At 35.2% G+C, this 18,573-nt stretch overlaps 1 protein-coding gene across 7 annotated transcripts in view; it reads left to right on the top strand.

The window, feature by feature from the left end:
* QKI (QKI, KH domain containing RNA binding) overlaps positions 1–15,534 on the top strand; it is a 143,104-nt gene extending 127,570 nt beyond the window's left edge. The window contains exons 5-8 of one of the 7 annotated variants that reach the window (XR_009703011.1): positions 2,986–3,073; positions 4,443–4,742; positions 6,725–7,584; positions 11,521–11,545. Coding sequence is in view for 6 of the 7 variants with exons in the window: in XM_061207635.1 (XP_061063618.1) it covers positions 2,986–3,073; positions 4,443–4,742; positions 7,510–7,584; positions 11,521–11,537 (480 nt within the window). In the remaining variant the exon portion in view is untranslated. Of the gene's footprint in view, positions 1–2,985; positions 3,074–4,442; positions 4,743–5,462; positions 5,696–6,724; positions 10,956–11,520 lie in introns of those variants that run through there. The other 6 variants (XM_061207633.1, XM_061207632.1, XM_061207635.1 and 3 more) reach the window with 6 other exon arrangements.
* Positions 15,535–18,573: the final 3,039 nt, after the last annotated feature.

Raw genomic sequence — 18,573 nt, 5'->3', positions numbered from 1 at the left:
CTGCCATAATGTGATATAATTCAGTGTACATACCGTAATTCGTAACTTGTAAGTCTTGGTGGCCTCCAGCAACTGTGTCATTATGACACACTTCACTGACACCACCTAGTGAAAGCTGTGCTGCTCTGGTTTTTATTCTCCTCTGTTGATGTCACTAGATCAGTTTTTCATTTCCTGTACCCTGCAAAAGGCACACACATGCATGCACAGGCCCTGCACATGCACACATGTATTTCTTCCATCATCCTCTTCTTTGCCTTCCTCCCAAGTTTTACACTGCATCACCAGCTAATGAGTGTGGTTATTTTGTTATCTGAAAGAAGCTGTTCAGTGAAAACATGTGTTCTAGCTCCTCTTCTTTGTACAGCACTGTGTATGAGGCATTGTGTCACCTCACTTCTTCTTTCATCTTTATTTCTTCTTCTTACTTTTCTGACGTTTTCAAATGTGTACCACTTTCCACTTTCTTGTGGAAGGTGACTGAAGGTATACCTATTGCTTTTCTTTCTGTTTATATAGAGTATAGTTTATATACTTATTTTAGTATTCTGTTATACATAGATTTGGGTTTGAAACGATGTGGCAAATTTTAATTTTTAGTATTACTAGTTTTCAGTGGACAAGTTTAAGCAGTTTTATCATAATAGATTTCTTTTTATAAATTTATTTATTTTTGGCTGCGTTGGGTCTTTGTTGCACGCAGGCTTTCTCTAGTTGCAGCGAGCGGGGGCTGCTCTTTGTTGCGGTGCGCGGGCTTCTCGTTGCGGTGGCTTCTCTTGTTGCAGAGCACGGGTTCTAGGCACATGGGCTTCAGTAGTTGCAGCATGCAGGCTCAGTAGTTGTGGCTCACGGGCTGTAGAGTGCAGGCTCAGTAGTTGTGGCTCACGGGCTTAGTTGCTCCACGGCATGTGGGATCTTCCCGGATCAGGGCTCAAACCCATGTTCCCTGCATTGGCAGGTGGATTCTTAACCAGTGCACCACCAGGGAAGCCCCATAATAAATTTCTAATTCTTCTCTTCCAGTGACATTGCTTACTTATTTTTATCTTTAGCAAGTAATGTGTCTTTCAAATAAATCATACTACTTCTTTTTTTTTTCGTTCATCTGTACACGTTCATAGGGATCAAGGAATAGTAATTCCACAGAGTGCAAGTATCTTCTCCATTTTCTACTACTGCAAAGTATGTTTCTGAAAAGTCGGCAGTGGAACATGCTGACAGTGGACGTCAGTCTTCATGATGTTTTCACTTATCTTAAAAAAAATTCTTTGTGGTTTGTTAAAAGTCCACTTAGCAATTCTCTTTATTACAAACTATAGCACCCCATGTGCTGTTATAGTGCCAGGGACAGAGTTTTGTGTAATAGGAAAGGACTGAGAAGTTTGTCACCTGCTCCTTTCTTGAATCAAGAAGGACCAAAGTTACATCAGAAAAATGTATCATTGGGTTACTTTCCTTTGAAATATTAAGTCCCGAGGCTTAGATAATGCATAAAATATGTGAGCAGCACATAGTTCCATTTCTGCCACCATCTTCAGGGATGAACCTCATCTTTCTGCTCCTGAAGTTTATCCTGCAGGATTTAGACATTTGAGATTTGTAAATACAGTTAAAGATTTCTCATACCAGTCATTTAAAAACTAAATCCTAGCAAATGACTTGGGGAGATGGGATGAGTGGGAAGATAGGCAGTGATAAATAGGAAATAGGCTCTGTTCTCTAGGAGCTTGTTCTTTGCTCGGTAGTTGTGATATACAACAAACTAATTCAGGGCAGAAAAATACGATCTAGGGATAGCCCTTTGAGAAGGTAGCACTTAGGTTGAAGTCTGCAGGGATGAAGTAGGATTTGGAAAGAAGGATGAAGGGTAGAGTGGAGCGCAGAGGAGCATTCAAGATGGAGGAAATAGGAATATGCACAGAGATGAATAACGGAGTGATTTGGCTTGATTTATAGCATAAGATATGTGTAAAGAACATAGATTGATTGAACTTGAGAAGATAGTTTGGGGCCAGACCATAGGTAGTTTAAATGTATTATTATTTTTTTAGATGGTAAGAGACCATGAAGGGTTTTAAGACATGAGAATGTTAAGAAACATTAAGATGAAAGTTGTGTTTTGGGCAGTTAATCTGGCCATTGTGCATAGATTGATTGGAGAACAGATACTATTAACACATTATTGTAGTAGTTTTGGTAGTATACCAATAATGACAAGAGCAAGGGTGACCACAGTAAATGGAGAGGGTGTGGGGCAAATCCAAGGTAAATGAAATGGCCAAACATTTTGATGATCAGAGACATCCCTGGGTTTTGCCTGTTGCATAATTACTAATAGTGCCCCATTTCACTATTAAGTTTTTCTTGGCTTGGACAGTGTATCAGCTGACCCTAAAGATGGATTTGCTTTAGAATTGATAGCATTTGCTAATGGAGGGGAGAGTGGGATGTTGGCATAAGAAACGAGAATATATACACAAATTTCAGAAATTCTTATGATTATGATTTTATTAAATTTTCCTTTTTGGGAGAATTAAACAAATTTCCTTACCTGAATACCACAGTCAAATCTTACATGTTTAAAATCCCAGTTTGTTTTTGTTTTTTGTCTTTTAATGAATACATTTGAGTTTTAGACTCTTCAACAAAGTGATAGGTGCTGTACAGACTATACTATATTTAATTTACCTAACATTTCCATTGATTCCATTTAAAGGTAAAGCTTTTTAGAAGAACATTAATAAATCAGTGTAGCTTACGTTAGGAATGTAGCTGGTGGCAGTTGAGAGTATCCTGTGTATCAACATCCCATTACTGAGAATGGGCTTCAGCATGTAGCACCTTTTGGTTCCCTGATCTTTTTTCCCTGATTGAAACAGATGGCTATAGTCACATGATACCTATTTTAAGGTTTGTGCGTAGATATGGCTGTGATGTGTATGGACCATTTCAAGTGCTTAGTGCTCTTGTATTTTCCACATATAGGCGGAGGGAGAAGACAGCCTGAAGAAGATGCAGCTGATGGAGCTTGCAATTCTCAATGGCACCTACAGAGATGCCAACATTAAATCACGTAAGAATGAGACTGAGGCTCAGAGCTACAGCTGTTTCAGCTGTTTTGTCCCCAGACCTCTCTCCTTTTGGCAGCACAATACATGAACAGTTAAAGTGAAGAGTTGAAATAACTGTCACTTGATACGGGACTAACTGTCCCATTTTTACTGCTTTCAAGAATTGAGGGCACTCTCTTGATTTTATTTTATGCCAGCATGCCTAAGTTTTGAGTTTACAAACTTTTCTTTTATTCTTTTGATGAAATTTCAACTTCTAAATTCAAGAGTTTCAGGAAATTTTCTGTTAACTACAGATTTAAGACTTCTGGTTTGTTACATTTATGCAAAGGACAAAATTTAAAAAAAAAATAAAAGCTAATTTGGAATATATCTGAATGCAGTGATTCTTCTGTTGAATTCTATTCTTTCCCCTTGCTTGCACATTTTTCCTCCAGTATTTTTTTCTCTGTTGATTTTATATGTGAGTTCACAGAGAGCAGTAGATGATACTATTTTTAATCCTGTTTTCCCCTTTATATGTATTGTGCATGCTTTCATAAACTGTAAGAGGATTGCTTTTTTATATTTAAAAATGAAATAATGTGAAATTTATATTTTGAGACAATCTAAGTTTTACACATCATTCATATGAACATGATGTCATTTAAATTACTAATTTTTTTTAAAAAAATAGAATTTTAAAGACATAGCCAACTTTCCCAAATATAGACACCCTAGTGTGTTTAGAGTGGTTACTTTTACAAATGGTTGGCTTTACTTTACTCTTGAAACTGAGTATATCATTAATAGTCATGTGTTTAGGAATGAAACATTTTTTTGTATTTTTTCTATAAAGAAGTTAATTCCTACAGATGCAGGAAATTAATAACTGTTGGTTATTTGACTAATAAGTTAAGTTAATACAATGAAAATTATTCTTTCCTTCATTTATAATTGAAGCTACTCTTTAGAAATATACCAAAACTGTATTTCTGTGGACTCCAATTACCAAGTATTTTTTAACATCTTTTAATGCAAGTGTTTTTTTGTGCTTCTGCATGCACCATTAGTCTCATGAAATCTTAAAAACATAGATATATCAAATATATGAAGTAAATATAACCTGTTTTAATGGTCTCATTTTTTTCCCCAGTGGCTTTTTAATGTTTGCATATTTATTCTCAATCACGTTGGGGAAGGGGAAGCTGTTTTGCATTTGGTTGGTGTGCTTTGGCATTTCTGTGTGACCAGCGCATGTACTAACGATTTCCTTTTATTTTTCTTCTTCTCTGCTCTCTCCTTCCCTTCCCTTCCCTGCCCTCTCGTTTCCCACGTCTCGCCCTTGGCTGTCCCTGTGCCTCCTTCTCAATCTCTTCGCTTTCACTGTAGCAGCCCTTGCCTTTTCTCTTGCAGCCACAGCCCAGGCCGCTCCAAGGGTTATCACGGGGCCTGCGCCCGTTCTCCCGCCAGCTGCCCTGCGCACCCCTACGCCAGCTGGCCCTACCATAATGCCTTTGATCAGACAGATACAGACCGCTGTCATGCCAAACGGAACTCCTCACCCAGCTGCTGCGATAGTCCCTCCAGGGCCCGAAGCTGGTTTAATCTACACGCCCTATGAATACCCCTACACGTTGGCGCCAGCTACATCGATCCTTGAGTACCCTATTGAACCTAGCGGTGTATTAGGTAAGTTGTTCTCCCTGTATGGTTAATGACATTTTTCTTCATAACTTCTGCTGCCCCAGACTTTGAAATGATATATCCATTTTAGAGAGGCAAGACAAGTTTCCATTAGAAAGACTGAAAACTAAATTTTGTTCTGTTTCAATCTCTTATAAGGGTTCCCCCTGTAAATAATTGTACCTTAAATTTATTCAGATTCACTTTGGTGACTGAAATTCACTTTGGTTGGGTAAATTTGAGATGAACATTTTAAACAGAAAATACTTTTCACATTTTTGACATCATTGCGGTCATTCTTGAGTTTTAGATCCCACCTATTGGCCTATCCTCTTCGTGAGCTCCACCACCCAGTTTTTAGATTCCTTTTGTGTCAGAGATTTATTTGTCAGCTAAATTTTAAACTTCTATGTGAAAGTCTTTTGAGATATTTTTAAAACTGATGTGTGTTTTCTAATATTTGTGATCACTTAAAATATGAAAGGGACCAGATAAATAGTTGCATTCTTGTTTTCTTCAGCTTTTCTCTTTTGAAGTCCTAGTTAATATTAAACATAAGAGACACTCTTAATTTCAGTAGTACAGTATGGAATGAAGTAAATACCAAGTCACTGAATTAGAATCACATTTGAGACAGAAATTAAGATCATGCTATAAACGCTCGGTTTTACATGAACAAAAAGTGGTGTGCTTGAAAAAGACATTACTGATGCCTTTTTTTTATAGAGTGGATTGAAATGCCAGTCATGCCTGATATTTCAGCCCATTGACTTGCTGGATGAAGGACTAGAGTACAGCAGCTGTTCTAACACGACCAGTCAATGTGGAACAAACTGTTTCCGGGCTGCCCCTTTGTTTTACCAGACAGAATTTGAATTCTTTTTTTTTGAATTGTATATGACCTTGGTGCTGCGTGCATGCTGTTGACTTTTAGGACTTTGATCTTTTAAGTTCTTTTTTCCCAGCATTAATATTGATTTCTAAATATATGAAAGTCTTTAATGAACCCGGACACTAAGATTTAAACTTGAAAATTCATTGTTCAATTAAAAAAAGCCACGATGCTCTGTATGTTATCTGTGTGTGTGCATGCACTCAGGTGCCTTTTGTTTCATGAGCAGATACATTTTATTGTACATGTTTTCCGTTTATCTCTAAATCATTGTAAAAAGTATTATAGGTCAGAATTATACAATAGAACTGTTTATGAGAGGCCTGTTTCTGTTGCATATTTCTTGAAGCATTTTTAAAATAACATGTAACCTATAACCCCTTTATGTTTTCCTTTCTGTTAACGCTCTGTCCTGTGGCCCCATGCCTGCTCCTTTCCCCCAGAGCTCCTCTCTGCTGCACGCACAGCGTCTGTTCGAGGAGTTTGACTGTTGCTTCCTGCAGGGCTGGCACTCTTAGCCACCAGCTGCTGTTCCAGCACTCTCAATGCAAGATCTCGCTGATTTTGCCTCGTGGAATTATACTTACATAAGATTAGTTTTTCTAAAATGAAAAAAGGGGTGATGGACCAGTTTACTGCTTAGAAACAGCAAGAGGCACTGCAGTAAAATTTCTCATTTTAAAGCAATGTGCTTTTGTTGTGTTGGAAAATTTTTATTTATAATACTTAATTATTAGACTGACAAAATTGAAAGCAAAATATACAGATACCTAATTGACATTCATAAGATGAATAATAATGAGTACTAAATGACAAGATTCCATTATCAATTTTATTTCTCGCTTTGCCACCTAAGCAGTAAAACATGATATTGACCACTTGGAGAACTGAGAAAATATTTCAAATTGCTATGTTATAATAAATTTGCACACAGATAACATGCATGCTATATATCAAGTCTCATCATATTATTTTAAAATGAGCAGTGCCCTTCAAAACGGATGCAGACATGTGTGTTGGTGGTAGTGAGGAGATTGGTATTAGCATCAAATCTTCATTGATGACTAATTTTTAATTCCCTTCCTTTTATCTTTAGGTATGGCTTTCCCAACGAAAGGCTAAGAATTCAAGAACGGTCTTAACTGAACCCTCATCAGATCTGAATTTAACAAATGCTTAGTCTCAGCAGCCTCCAGGGGGTGGGAGGGACGCTTAGCCTAGCAGTCAGTGACTGACTTGCACTTTTGCACACTGATAGAAAGGAAAAGTATGTTATTAATTGGTTTAGGCTGTAATCTTACAAAGTAACGGTAATTTATAAAGGAGTGTATAGTAGTATACTGACTGCTAAGTGTACTATACTGTTTGCTTTACTAATCACCTAATTCATTGCAGTTCATACTTATTGACTCAAAGTTTAGAACCACAATCTGTAGGCTTTAAGAATTGCTTTTAAACCTTCTTAAGTGATAGACTCTGGAAGTGGTCTTAAGGTTAGCAAATAATTGTCAGTATTAAACATGGCATTATTTAAGTAGTCCTGCTGCAAGAAAGGCACTTCAGTGAATATGTGACTAGTAAAGCTTAACTATGTTTGGATCTAATAGAGTTCATGAAATCTGTAACTTGGGATTGTAAATGAATGGATAAAATAGGTTAAGGCCAAGATTATTGAAATGAATGCAATATTAATAGATGCATATATACGCAACATATTATGGTTAATTTTAAGACTACTGTGCCTTAACATGTTTCCTAAAAGAAAACTTTTGTAGTAAACGAACATTTGAAATCCATTTTGATAAACCTGCTGTTAATGTTTGTTTTCTTTTCCCTTGTGAATGTTCTCTAACTTTGTCTTGGTAATTGCAATTTAACTAGGTGCGGTGGCTACTAAAGTTCGAAGGCACGATATGCGTGTCCATCCTTACCAAAGGATTGTGACCGCAGACCGAGGTTAGTTTAGTTCTGCAGTTCTTGTTTATGAGAAATGCGTTGGGTGTCCATAAGATTTGTAACACCACACCTGATGGAAGAGATATCACTGCTTGCCTGCACATCGTTTCTTTTCTTTTTCTAAATTAATTTGTAATAATTGACAGGTTTAAGGGTTGGGTTTTTTTGGGTGTTTTTTTTTCCTCCCTTCATATTTTAACTTATTAAATTCTATATTAGTATGTACAATGATTTATTTCTACTAAAACGTAAATTAGTCCCCTTGGGGAGCTATTAAATTTTCATGTTGCCTTAGTTATTTTTCAGGAATAATTTTTGCTAAAATTTACCTTTTAATTGTTCTGAAATTTTGGGTTGGTTTTGCAAAATGAACTAAGCGGATGGTGCTTTAGCGAGAGAAGTAAAGGAATATATGCCTCCTGTGTCCTTTTGGAGAAAACTGAAGATTTAGTTTCCATTTTCCTTTTTAATAAGATACTTGAACCACTGTATACACAAGGGTATACATGTCAAGTACTTAGCTGAAATCAACAAAGTAAGGACTGTGAAGATAACTTTGATAAAGTTGGATTTTTTTTATATATCAGAAAATCAGTTCCCTTTTATTCTTACATTCTCTTACCAAAATGGATCCTTTGATTTTTGTCATTTGCTGCTAAAATATATTATCTGAAGGTAAACTATCTCTTGAAGCTCTGTGGTGACATGAATCCAGCTGTTTGAAAATCCTTTTTGACTAACCTGTGACTGGGAAATAAGTCTTCATTTTTCTCCTTTTCAACATTTGTAATTTGTGTCCTATATATGCCCTTGGACCCTTTTATAAAATTATTTATGTTTATTGAGGAGTGACGGTTTCGGTTTATTGACATTGTTTTCTAAGTTTGTCATTACAAGGTAGGAATCCAAAGCAAGATAAAAAAGGATTTTTTACAAGCTTCTATTATGGCACATCTATTACCTACTAATTAATTTGATCAAAGTATCTAATATTAGTGGTGGAAAGTGATGTATTTATACCCCAATCCTACATCTTCTATGAACTTAAGAAAGACCTACCTGTTCTACATGGTTATCTTGAATACTGATGATAAATATTGGATACAGCTGTTGTCCACATGAGACTAAAATACCTTCCCAAAGACACTGATGATAGCATCATACATAATTAGTTTGAAGACTTTTAACTAATACATATATTACTTGTAGAGATTATTCAATAAATAGAACCCCAAGCTCAGTGATTATTTATGAAGATAATGTGGTGTCAGTGTGTCATGCACAAGCATGTAAACCACCCTTTGTGTATCAGAAAAAGTCTCCTAGTGGAGGAAATTTTTAAAAAATGTTTTTTTAAAGTAACTTTCTATTTAAGGAAACCAAATAATTCCGTGAATAATCAGAGCTTTTTTTCCCCACATTGTTAATGTCTAAAACAATTCTAAAGAGTATTTTAAAGTAGTTTTTCTTCTGTTAACCTTTCCCTGCATGCCCCTTTTAGGAGATTTCTCATAATTTTGTTTTAACACAATAATTATTGGTCTACTCAATACTCCAGTGCCTTGAGATAGTTGAAAATATTAGGAAGATTTTACTGTATTTGGAAATGACAGCACATTCCATGTGAGGCTCTTTTGTAGTTATATGTGTTTGGATTAGTCCTGTCACTGTTTTTATTAAAAATGCAATGTCAGCAAACCGAAATGCTACTTTTTTTTTTTAAATAACAAATACTCATATACTGCTGTTACTATCACTGTATGCACTCGTTGGGTCTGAGGGAGAGGTCTGAAATCCTTAAATTATTTTATGATACTACTGTTTTCTCTATTTTTGAGGGTTTTTTTTTAATTATTATTTTTTAATCTTTTGAAGGGAAGATTAGTGTAAGTATTCATTTAATGCAAGGAAACTCAGCCCTTAGACATATAACCATGTAATTCTATATGAGCATTTAGAGTACTACATGGTTGACAAATATCTAGTTCTTTACTAAAAGTAAACCCACCTGTACACATATTTGAAAACTGAATTTGAAGCCTATAAAAGACCAACTGACTTTTTAGTTGTGATGAACCATAAGTGCTTTGCACGGTTGATACACCTGTGTGTACTGTAGGAGGCCAGGACTTGGCAGAGGATATAGTCTAGGTTTACTGGTATATATGTAAATGGTAGTTTGCTTTGTTTATGTATTCCACACTCAAAAAAAATAATCAGAATTTTCCTAAATAATTTTACAAAAACCATCATTTACATAATTTGTTATAAGAAACTTAATACAATTTTAATCAAAATTTTAAGTGATTTCGAAAATGCTTTAAGATTCTATATTTCTGGAGTACCTATGAAGTGGTATGACTACATCATGTTAAATATTTATTTTCTTCTGATTTTGGAATAGCAGTTTTAAAATAAAATTCCACTTATTTTTAAGAAATTCAGGGAAGATTTGGTCACACTGAAGATACAGTATTTTTGTAGTATTTATAAGGTATCCTAAATGATAGACTATAGAAAGCATTTTTGTTATATGAAGGTAAACCAGTCCATTATATAGATCATTTAAACTCTGTGAAATTACACCTGCTGGGTTTTGATTTATGAAGTGGCACAGAATCTGCCTTTGCACTGAGTATCTTTTCATTTACGTCTCCTCTGCCTTAGTCACAATGGCAACAGTACAGAAAATTCTCTCAAACCTCAGAATATAGTAGAAATAATTAAGCTATTGAATGAGTCTTAAAAATCATACTACTGTTAAGTGGACCAAGTTTGGTGAAGCAGAATGTGACAGAGGTTGATTAAGGAAGGAGCAACTCAAGGACATTGGGAATGATAACTTTTCCACTTGAGAACTACTTTATGTTTTACTGTAATTTTTTTAATTTTTTTTGTTGTTTGTTACTTTGCAAAAGAAAATAGTATTTACAGGTGGCTTCTTTTAAAATATAAAATATAAAGCAGGAATGTATATGAAATGTCAGATTTTATTGTTATTTGCAGAGTATTAGCTTTGAAATTGAATAAAGAAAGCTGTTTGTAGTTTTAAAATGCCTTATTGGTATCAATTAGAAATTTCTTCTATTTTTTGATGTACTTAGAGCTTTTTGAGTATAGAATTTTAAATGGCAGGATTTTACAGTGTTTACATGCAAGTGCATTTTATAAGTGTTCTATATGTGTAAAATAGTATTTTCAACTGGAAAGTGTTGGCTAGTGCAGAATGCCTGGCCTTTTTCTGGTTCCCATGTTGCCTACACTGCTAGACTACAGTTTAGTATTGCATTGTGTCATGAGGCCAAGAAATTCCATGTTGTTTGTAAATAGAATAATTGAAAAAGCAATAAACATTTATTGAACAAAAGAAACCTTGTTTGGCCCAGAGTTTATGTTGAACCAGATTATTCATAGAAATTTAAATTTCTTTAGGTTCATTTCTGTTGATCATCAGTTATTAATAATCACATCCATCATTAATAGTTGCTTTAATGCTTGCATCTGAGAGAATACTAATGCTTAATAGCAGTCAGATACTGATAACTGCACTGACTGTTTCAGAATTCTGTATACCAAACCTATTCATTGTTGTTGTTTTCCAGTTTTCTTCATTGACTGCTACTAACTATTAGTTGTTAGTTGTATTTTATTTCTATTTTTTCCTGTTAACAGTTTTTGTTTTTTTTTTATTTTGTTTTTTTGTGGGAGTGGGCTCTCCTTCATTTGTTCAAATCATGATATGAAATTGTCATGATTTTTATTGTATTCTGTAGATGGTGTCAATCAGTTTGTCAGAATTAAACATGCTTTTTTTTATTAGTTGTGATTAGTTTTTCATGTTGTCATTAAGCCGTCACTAGCTGAAACTAATCTCTTCTCTATCTTTTCTTTTCTTTTTTTTTTTTTGTTTTTTGTTTTTTGTTTCTAACCACCCAGCCGCCACCGGCAACTAACCTATGACCTTCTGACCTCTGAACTCTTCACCCAATGATGACCTGACCATGCCTGCCTGCTGATCAGTTAACTGGTAATCGCCTTTGCTTGCCTGTCGTCAGTGCAGCGAGCTGAGGCACTTGTCCGTTCGTCTTACCATCTAACCAAACAAAAGACAAAGAAATTGTCCTCCAACTCAGCTTTTGGTTTTTTTTTTTTTTTTTTTTTTCTTTTTTCTGTTTGGGTGAAAGTGGTTCTAGAACCTGCACTGAATAGTAGTAAAGCAATAAGGCCCAATTCATCCCACAGCACTGATCATCTTTTAATGTCCCACCCTAAGCGAACGGTAAGAAGGCCTCACTTCAGAAGGGGAGACATGGCCCTTAACTACTCAGTGACAGAGGCAGTTACTGTGAGAGACTTCTAGGAATCTTTTCTTCTCATAGCGAGTCAAAGCTCTCTGAATGTACTGTGTGATGATGCATCATGCATGAACCTTTGGTCAGGGATGTCATTGGTGAAGTGATTTCAAAAAGTATTCAAAATTTGATATGCTGTTTAGTCACTACAGTGCCCTCAAAGGGCAGAAGTTGCAGCCTTTTTTATATTGCCTGCCAAAATTTGAAGTATTAGAAGTGTGCCATGAGAGAAAAACTTAAGGAATTTTGAAAAGTAATGCAAAGAACAAAACTGCAACACTATTTTTAAAAAGATAAATATCTGAGTTAAAATTACTGAACCTTTATTTTACACCTCCTTTAAAAAATATACGAGAACAAGGTACATGCATTATGTGTCACATTACTGGGCAAACTGTTCAAATATTTTTTTTAAACCTCCCTGTATAGAAAAAAATCATTAAGGATGTAAAAGCCATGCTTGCCTATTTGCTGTATACATGTAATGAAATTGTAGATAAAGTGTAGTGCATTGAAACAAATGAACAAAAAGTAGATACTTTTACTATACAAGGGTGCTGGTGCAGAAAAAATATATATATTTTTGGAAATGTAGCATTTTATACTTTCAAGTGTTATAAAAAAAAAATAGAACAAAGAAACCCTTTATTTCATGAAATGATTTTTTCTGGTGGTTGTCAAGAAACAAAAGACCAAAAGAGCCTTTTTGTCTTTTTTTTATTTTTTAAGTATTGGAATAAGTCTAAAGAAAAGAAAGTGCCTTATTTTCCTTCATGGTCATTTAGTCAACTGTCTTGTAAGATCAGCTCCTCCCTCAGAACACAAGTTAATGCATGTTACTCAGTCGCCCAGTATGTGAAAGAAGATGTGAGGGAAGACAAATGAGTTGATGGTTTGAATTATATGATTTTTGCCACGCTACCTTGATATAAATTTGCCAAATCTGATACTGTGAAAAAATTTGATAACTTTTCTAATGCCTAGCAAGTAAGTTTTAAAACATTCTTTTAAAATCATAATTGAGTGCTTTTGGTTATTGCGATATTTAATGTTAGTCCAAAGGATTCTGAAATAATTATGTGTGATCTGAACACCACTTTACAGACAAAATTAGAGCTCTATTTTGTTGGGGGGGAGGGGTATTGGATTTTGTATTATTAATTGGAGGTAATAATAGTATATTAGCAACCTTTTTCACAAAAACGAATCTTTGTGCTTTTCATTCTGGAAAACAAGGTTTTTAAATGAACCAAATTTAATCAGACTTGTTTCTACCATACCAGATCACTTGGGTAGTCCATCTCTGCTGGTTTTAGTAACCTAAGCCAACAACGCCCCTTTTTAACTTTAAAAGAATGTGAAAAACTAGCATCGTTGTGCATATAATACTCAACTACATGTGAGTTCAAACTTCCAATTTCTTGTGAAGTTCAGTTTTGTAGTTGAAGCGATTTGTGCACAAAGCCTACATCTAAACTCTTAAGTAATCATTAACTGCTCAGTACCAGATGTGGCAAATATCAAGTGGCGGTGGCTCCCCAGCTCGTCAGCTCCTTCCCTCTTACATAGCTTCACAGCGTCACAGTCGAAGGTCAGCAGTCAGCTCAGTAAGCACCTTTGTGGTGACCTCCGCCATCATCTTGTCTCACTCGGAAACCGTTTTCAGTTTATTTACTATGCAATAGACATTCATTGTTCTGTATTCAGCTAGCTTTAGTTTAACATGCCACTGCTTTGTCTTTCTGTTACACATAACAGCTGTTTTGATTTATTTACAATATATGCTGTGCCATTTTGATTTTTATTTTGTTTGGTTGGTTGAATAAATTTGCGACACTCAAAACACTTGAGGTGATAGTTTAAAAACGATACCAGTATTTGATCTAGTTTCATCTCAACTATGTTATACCTGGACATTTTAGATGTTTATCAAAGGTCTTTTATGGGGAAGAAAGTAAATGTATGAGATAAATGTGTGACATTTATGAGTAATGTTGGCTCTGAACAAACGTTTGAAAACTTAGTTGACAAAATTTTGGATCAACTGAAAAAAAGCATGACTTTTGAAATCTCTGAATGCCTTGGTTCTCAGTATTATCATTCTTTATTGAATTTATTTCTTATTAAAATATGTAGTTTTAAGACTTTTTTTTCTGACAGTATTATGTAATTTTTTAGTGCGGGTAGATGGGAGTGTCGCTTGTATGTTACCGTACAGCTGACATGTATTTTTGTCTATTCTTTATTATCTCAGTAGTTTCATGCTATCTATGTATCATAACCAACCTATTGCCTATGAGAAACATGTAAGATAATGTATTTACAGCCATTGTTACAAGTTTATAATGTATTTTTCTATCTTGTTTTATATGTATGTTATATAACATTCAAAAAGAATTTTTTTCTTGATTGAGAAAAGGATACAAAATGCAAAATCCACAATTTTGATAACTGAAAATTGCCAATTGTTTTGCAGTACTTTATTATATTGGGTGTCTTGTCTTTCTTGGGCTTTTAGTTAGCTAATGAATGAATACATTAGACACTTCCGGGTTTTAGTTGGGATTTTACATAGCTTGCATTTTAATTCTTTGGTTCTTTGCTGTTTCTATTAACCCATAGCATTATTTTAATAAATGTTATAATACCAACCTACTAACTCCGGACTATGTCTGTTTATTAACCTTTACGTGTTTAATTAAAATAAACAAATAAAGACAAAGGAATGTAAAGTCTTGAATTCCTGGACTAACCCTGAAGAACGTGACCACAGATAACATAGCGTGACTTGTTTTTATGTTGTTTGTCAGCTGACAGTTCCGCACACTACTGTTAAAATGGCTTTGGTTATTCTGGGCTTTTACTTCAGGGGGGGTAGGTAGGTGCCAATAGAGATGGGAACAAAGTAGTGTTGGTTTGAGGCGTTCTTCTAGTCTTGCCACTTGCCTTTCAACCTCTGCGTTACTAATTCCACAATTTCTTATTTTTCCTTCTCCAAAATAATCACTGTCTGCTCACAGCATAAAGAGTAAAGAGATTCGTCATAATGATATACCCGAGAAACCAGTTTGATTCTTTGTTGAACCATTTTTTGAAATTTCTATAAGTAGATAATTTTATGGTCACATAAAGCAAAGACTCACTCTGATGATGTCTTACCTTTATTCAGATTTGTGTTTTAATTGGGCATTTTTCCTTTATAAAGAAGTTTTGAACTGTTTTAGCCAGCTGCTCCTGTTAGAGGGGCTAAACCCAGGTAAAGCCAAAGGCAGAGTGGCTCTGTGTCTCAGGACAGTCCAGAGTAAGCCGTTCACAACAACCACAAACCCACCTCTCCTCGTGGAACCCTCAGCAAGAGATCAAACAGCGTCACTTAGCTTTATGTCTCACCCTGTTACAAAATACAGTCAGAATACATTAATATAAGAAGTTTAAGGGAGAAGAATAATTAATAGCATTTGAAAAGTTATATATATCATGGTTTGCATGCAGGTCAATTTAAGAAGATCTATTAAATATCTTCATGCTTTTCTTGGCTGCAGCCTAGGTAAATTGACCTCTACTTACCAATTCTTTAGTTAACTCTTGAGGTGCATTTTTATTTCACAGATACTGGTATTTCCTTTTCTGTGAAATAGTTCTCCTGGATAATAAAAATTCTCAGGATGAATTTTTGCATTTGTAAATAATGCTTATTTTTGTAAATTACATTTTATTTATTTTAAAATTCTAAAATTTGGGGCTAAAATCAGTCACATGTTACAGAAGACATAACACCAATATGCTATTAACCAATCAAAGTACTACCATAGTATATATACATACATGAAATACGTAGAATAGCGAGAGCATCTGATTTAATCATAATTGAGATGGTTCTTTGGATCAAACAAATATATTGTTTCTCCGGGGTTGGGAGGGGGCAATGCATTATTATTAGGTAGAGCTTTACTATGCTACTCTCTGTAAAAGTTCACATTGCCATACAGCTAAATATATATTCTGTAAAAATCTGAAGATGTCATTCAAGCTGCTAATATACAAGTCATCATGGCACCATGTCACTGAAATTGATGAAGAATTTCTATACAATTCCACATTTTCTGAAGCCTGTGAATGCAGTCTCATCTCATTTTCAGTTAAGAGTACTACTTTTATGTATAATTATATTGCCACCTTTTATGTTGTAAAAGTCCATTTTTAAAAGACAAAAATAACATTACAAAACCCACTTTTATACAGGCTGTAATAGTATAAAACATGGAATCACCAAATTGTTAGAATGATAAAATGCCAGAGGCAGTTTATTGTTTTATGCTACTAGTACTTGACAAAGCAATTGAAAGTTAAGCTTTCACTCGAGAAGTTGGTGAAATTAATGTACTTAGTAGTCAAGCATTTTTTTCTTAGGCAAAATGTCAGGAAAACTGTAGCATGAAAGTCGATATTCACATTACCCCTGCTCTCTGTAGGGCAGGGTCCACCTAGAAGGGCAGTTGAAGCACCCTGTCCGTAATGCCAAGGTGTGCATATGTTTACACAAGAGAGGAGGTGGTTACGTTTCTAAACTACTGGATAAATAATGAACGATCTAAATTTTCTAGTACACCAAAAGCAGACAACAGGTTTAAATTGCTCATTACCAAATCAATCTTTTCCTTCCCAGCTAAGTCTAACGCTTTTATAAATGACAGTCTAAGGCTTCTCAAGTTTGGGAGGAGCGGTCTGTCTGCGTGTTTGGAATAAGCTGTCTGTCATTCCTTGATAACAATTAGCAACTGTAGTATTTCCAGCAAGTGATTTTTAGTAGAAAGAATGTATTGCTAAATTAGAATCCATTATTTAATAGCAAAAGTTACCCAGAAAACTTTTTGGACTCAAACTTTCTAAGTACATAATGTAATTTTTAAACACCGTCACAAGTTTCTTACTACCTTTATTTAAAATGGAAAAATAATTCCTATTATAGACAATTTTACCTTTAGAAATATTCATTTGGTACACACATGTAATTTTATCTGTGGTTTCTTTTAACATAATATTATCTAAGTTGAACTGCCTTTGCTATGAAGAGATGTAACAGAATTATATGCCTACCTGGTACTCAATGCTGAATCAAACTGGTTCACCTAAGCGTAGTACTCTCCTTTCTGTGTCTCTGCTGCACTAATTGCAGGGGGTGGGAGAGAAGGAGGAAGAATGAATTCTCAGGAGAAGTAGTTGGTAGGTGCAGCAGATAGCAACACAACGTGAATTTCTCATTGCTTACAGTTTTGCTATCCCTTCGTGGCAAAAGACACCACATTGTGGGAAAAAGCACAGCTCCCATGGTAAACAATTTATACCTTTTTTAAAAATGCTATTATCGAGAAATTTTGATTACCAAATACATCTTTTGTGGTTTATATTGTAGTGGTGTGTATAAAACACTTAGAATTTTATTTGTGGAAATTGTACATAGAAAAGTTGAAATAGGTCTTCCCAAATCCTATGTGAATGGAGAACCACGTTAAGACTGTACGTGACGTGCAATAAACCAACTGGAAAAAGTGCATGTGCTTCATCCTCTCAAGCCAGCTGCAGCTGAAAATGCTGCTTATGCCTCCCCCCCCAAAAAAAACAAACACCACACGTATAAATATCAGAATAAAGAATGCACATTTCACTTTCAATTTCTATTGGTGCTTTTAACACTATTTAAAAGAAAGCAGAAGAATGTGACATCCTGGAGCTCTAATTCACTTCACTAGAAGCTAATCATAACATTTTCCCTGATTTCCAGTGATTAGAAAAGGAAATCAGTAAACAGACTTACTAACAATGTTTCTCAGTTGGATGTGCATCCCAAATACTTGTTTCTAATTAAGAAACTCAGGTACAATTCGTATATAGTTTTTAGATGTAAGAAAAAGGAAAGGAGTGCTGACCAAATTTTGATCCTGTAGGCTACGTGAAAAGGATTAGTGTCATCAATTTTTTGAACAAAGAAGAATTGGTAAAAATACCAGTGGTTTGAAACCTTTTCTCAAAGATTTTATCTTGACATCTAAGTTTTAGGACTCCCTTGCACCTGAAATTTCCCAGTCCTTACTTATTCATAAATCTATTCTCCAGGTTTCTTTTCCTCCTTTCTGATCACGCACTAGAACCTTTGTTTTCCTTGACACTATTCTCCCCACGTGCTTCTAAAAGCCGACAGAAGCAGGGTCCAGAGCATGGGTACAAGCTAGCTGCCCACAGATGGCGTTTGGTTTGGCCTCTACAGTGTTGCTGTTGCTTTAATTACCTGCCAGCATTTAAAGTCTTAGTAGACTTTTTAAAATCTATTCATAAAGTCTACACTTCTTCAAAGAGCAAATCATCTAGAAAACTGCAGCCTGCATGTGCCTGAGGTAGCCGTCAGCTGAAACTGATGAATTCCACTGTCCCTTTTAAACCAAGAGCTCCCAGTTACTCACTGCCCCACTACGCCTTACTGCCCCAGTATCACACCTAGACTGTTGATTTCCATTCTTCTAACTTGGTTTAGTTTTTTCGTCCCCTCCCTGGTTCCTGTAGACATCTGTGCTTGCCTCTTGAGATTCAGAATGGTAATTTTGACTCTTCAGACACCAAACTAGCTTCTCAAAGGGTATAA

The sequence above is a fragment of the Eubalaena glacialis genome, chromosome 12 (genome assembly GCF_028564815.1).
Source record: "Eubalaena glacialis isolate mEubGla1 chromosome 12, mEubGla1.1.hap2.+ XY, whole genome shotgun sequence".
Classification (NCBI taxonomy): domain Eukaryota; kingdom Metazoa; phylum Chordata; class Mammalia; order Artiodactyla; family Balaenidae; genus Eubalaena; species Eubalaena glacialis.
Note: the sequence above shows the minus strand (reverse complement) of the source record. Positions and strands in the feature narration are given on the sequence as shown.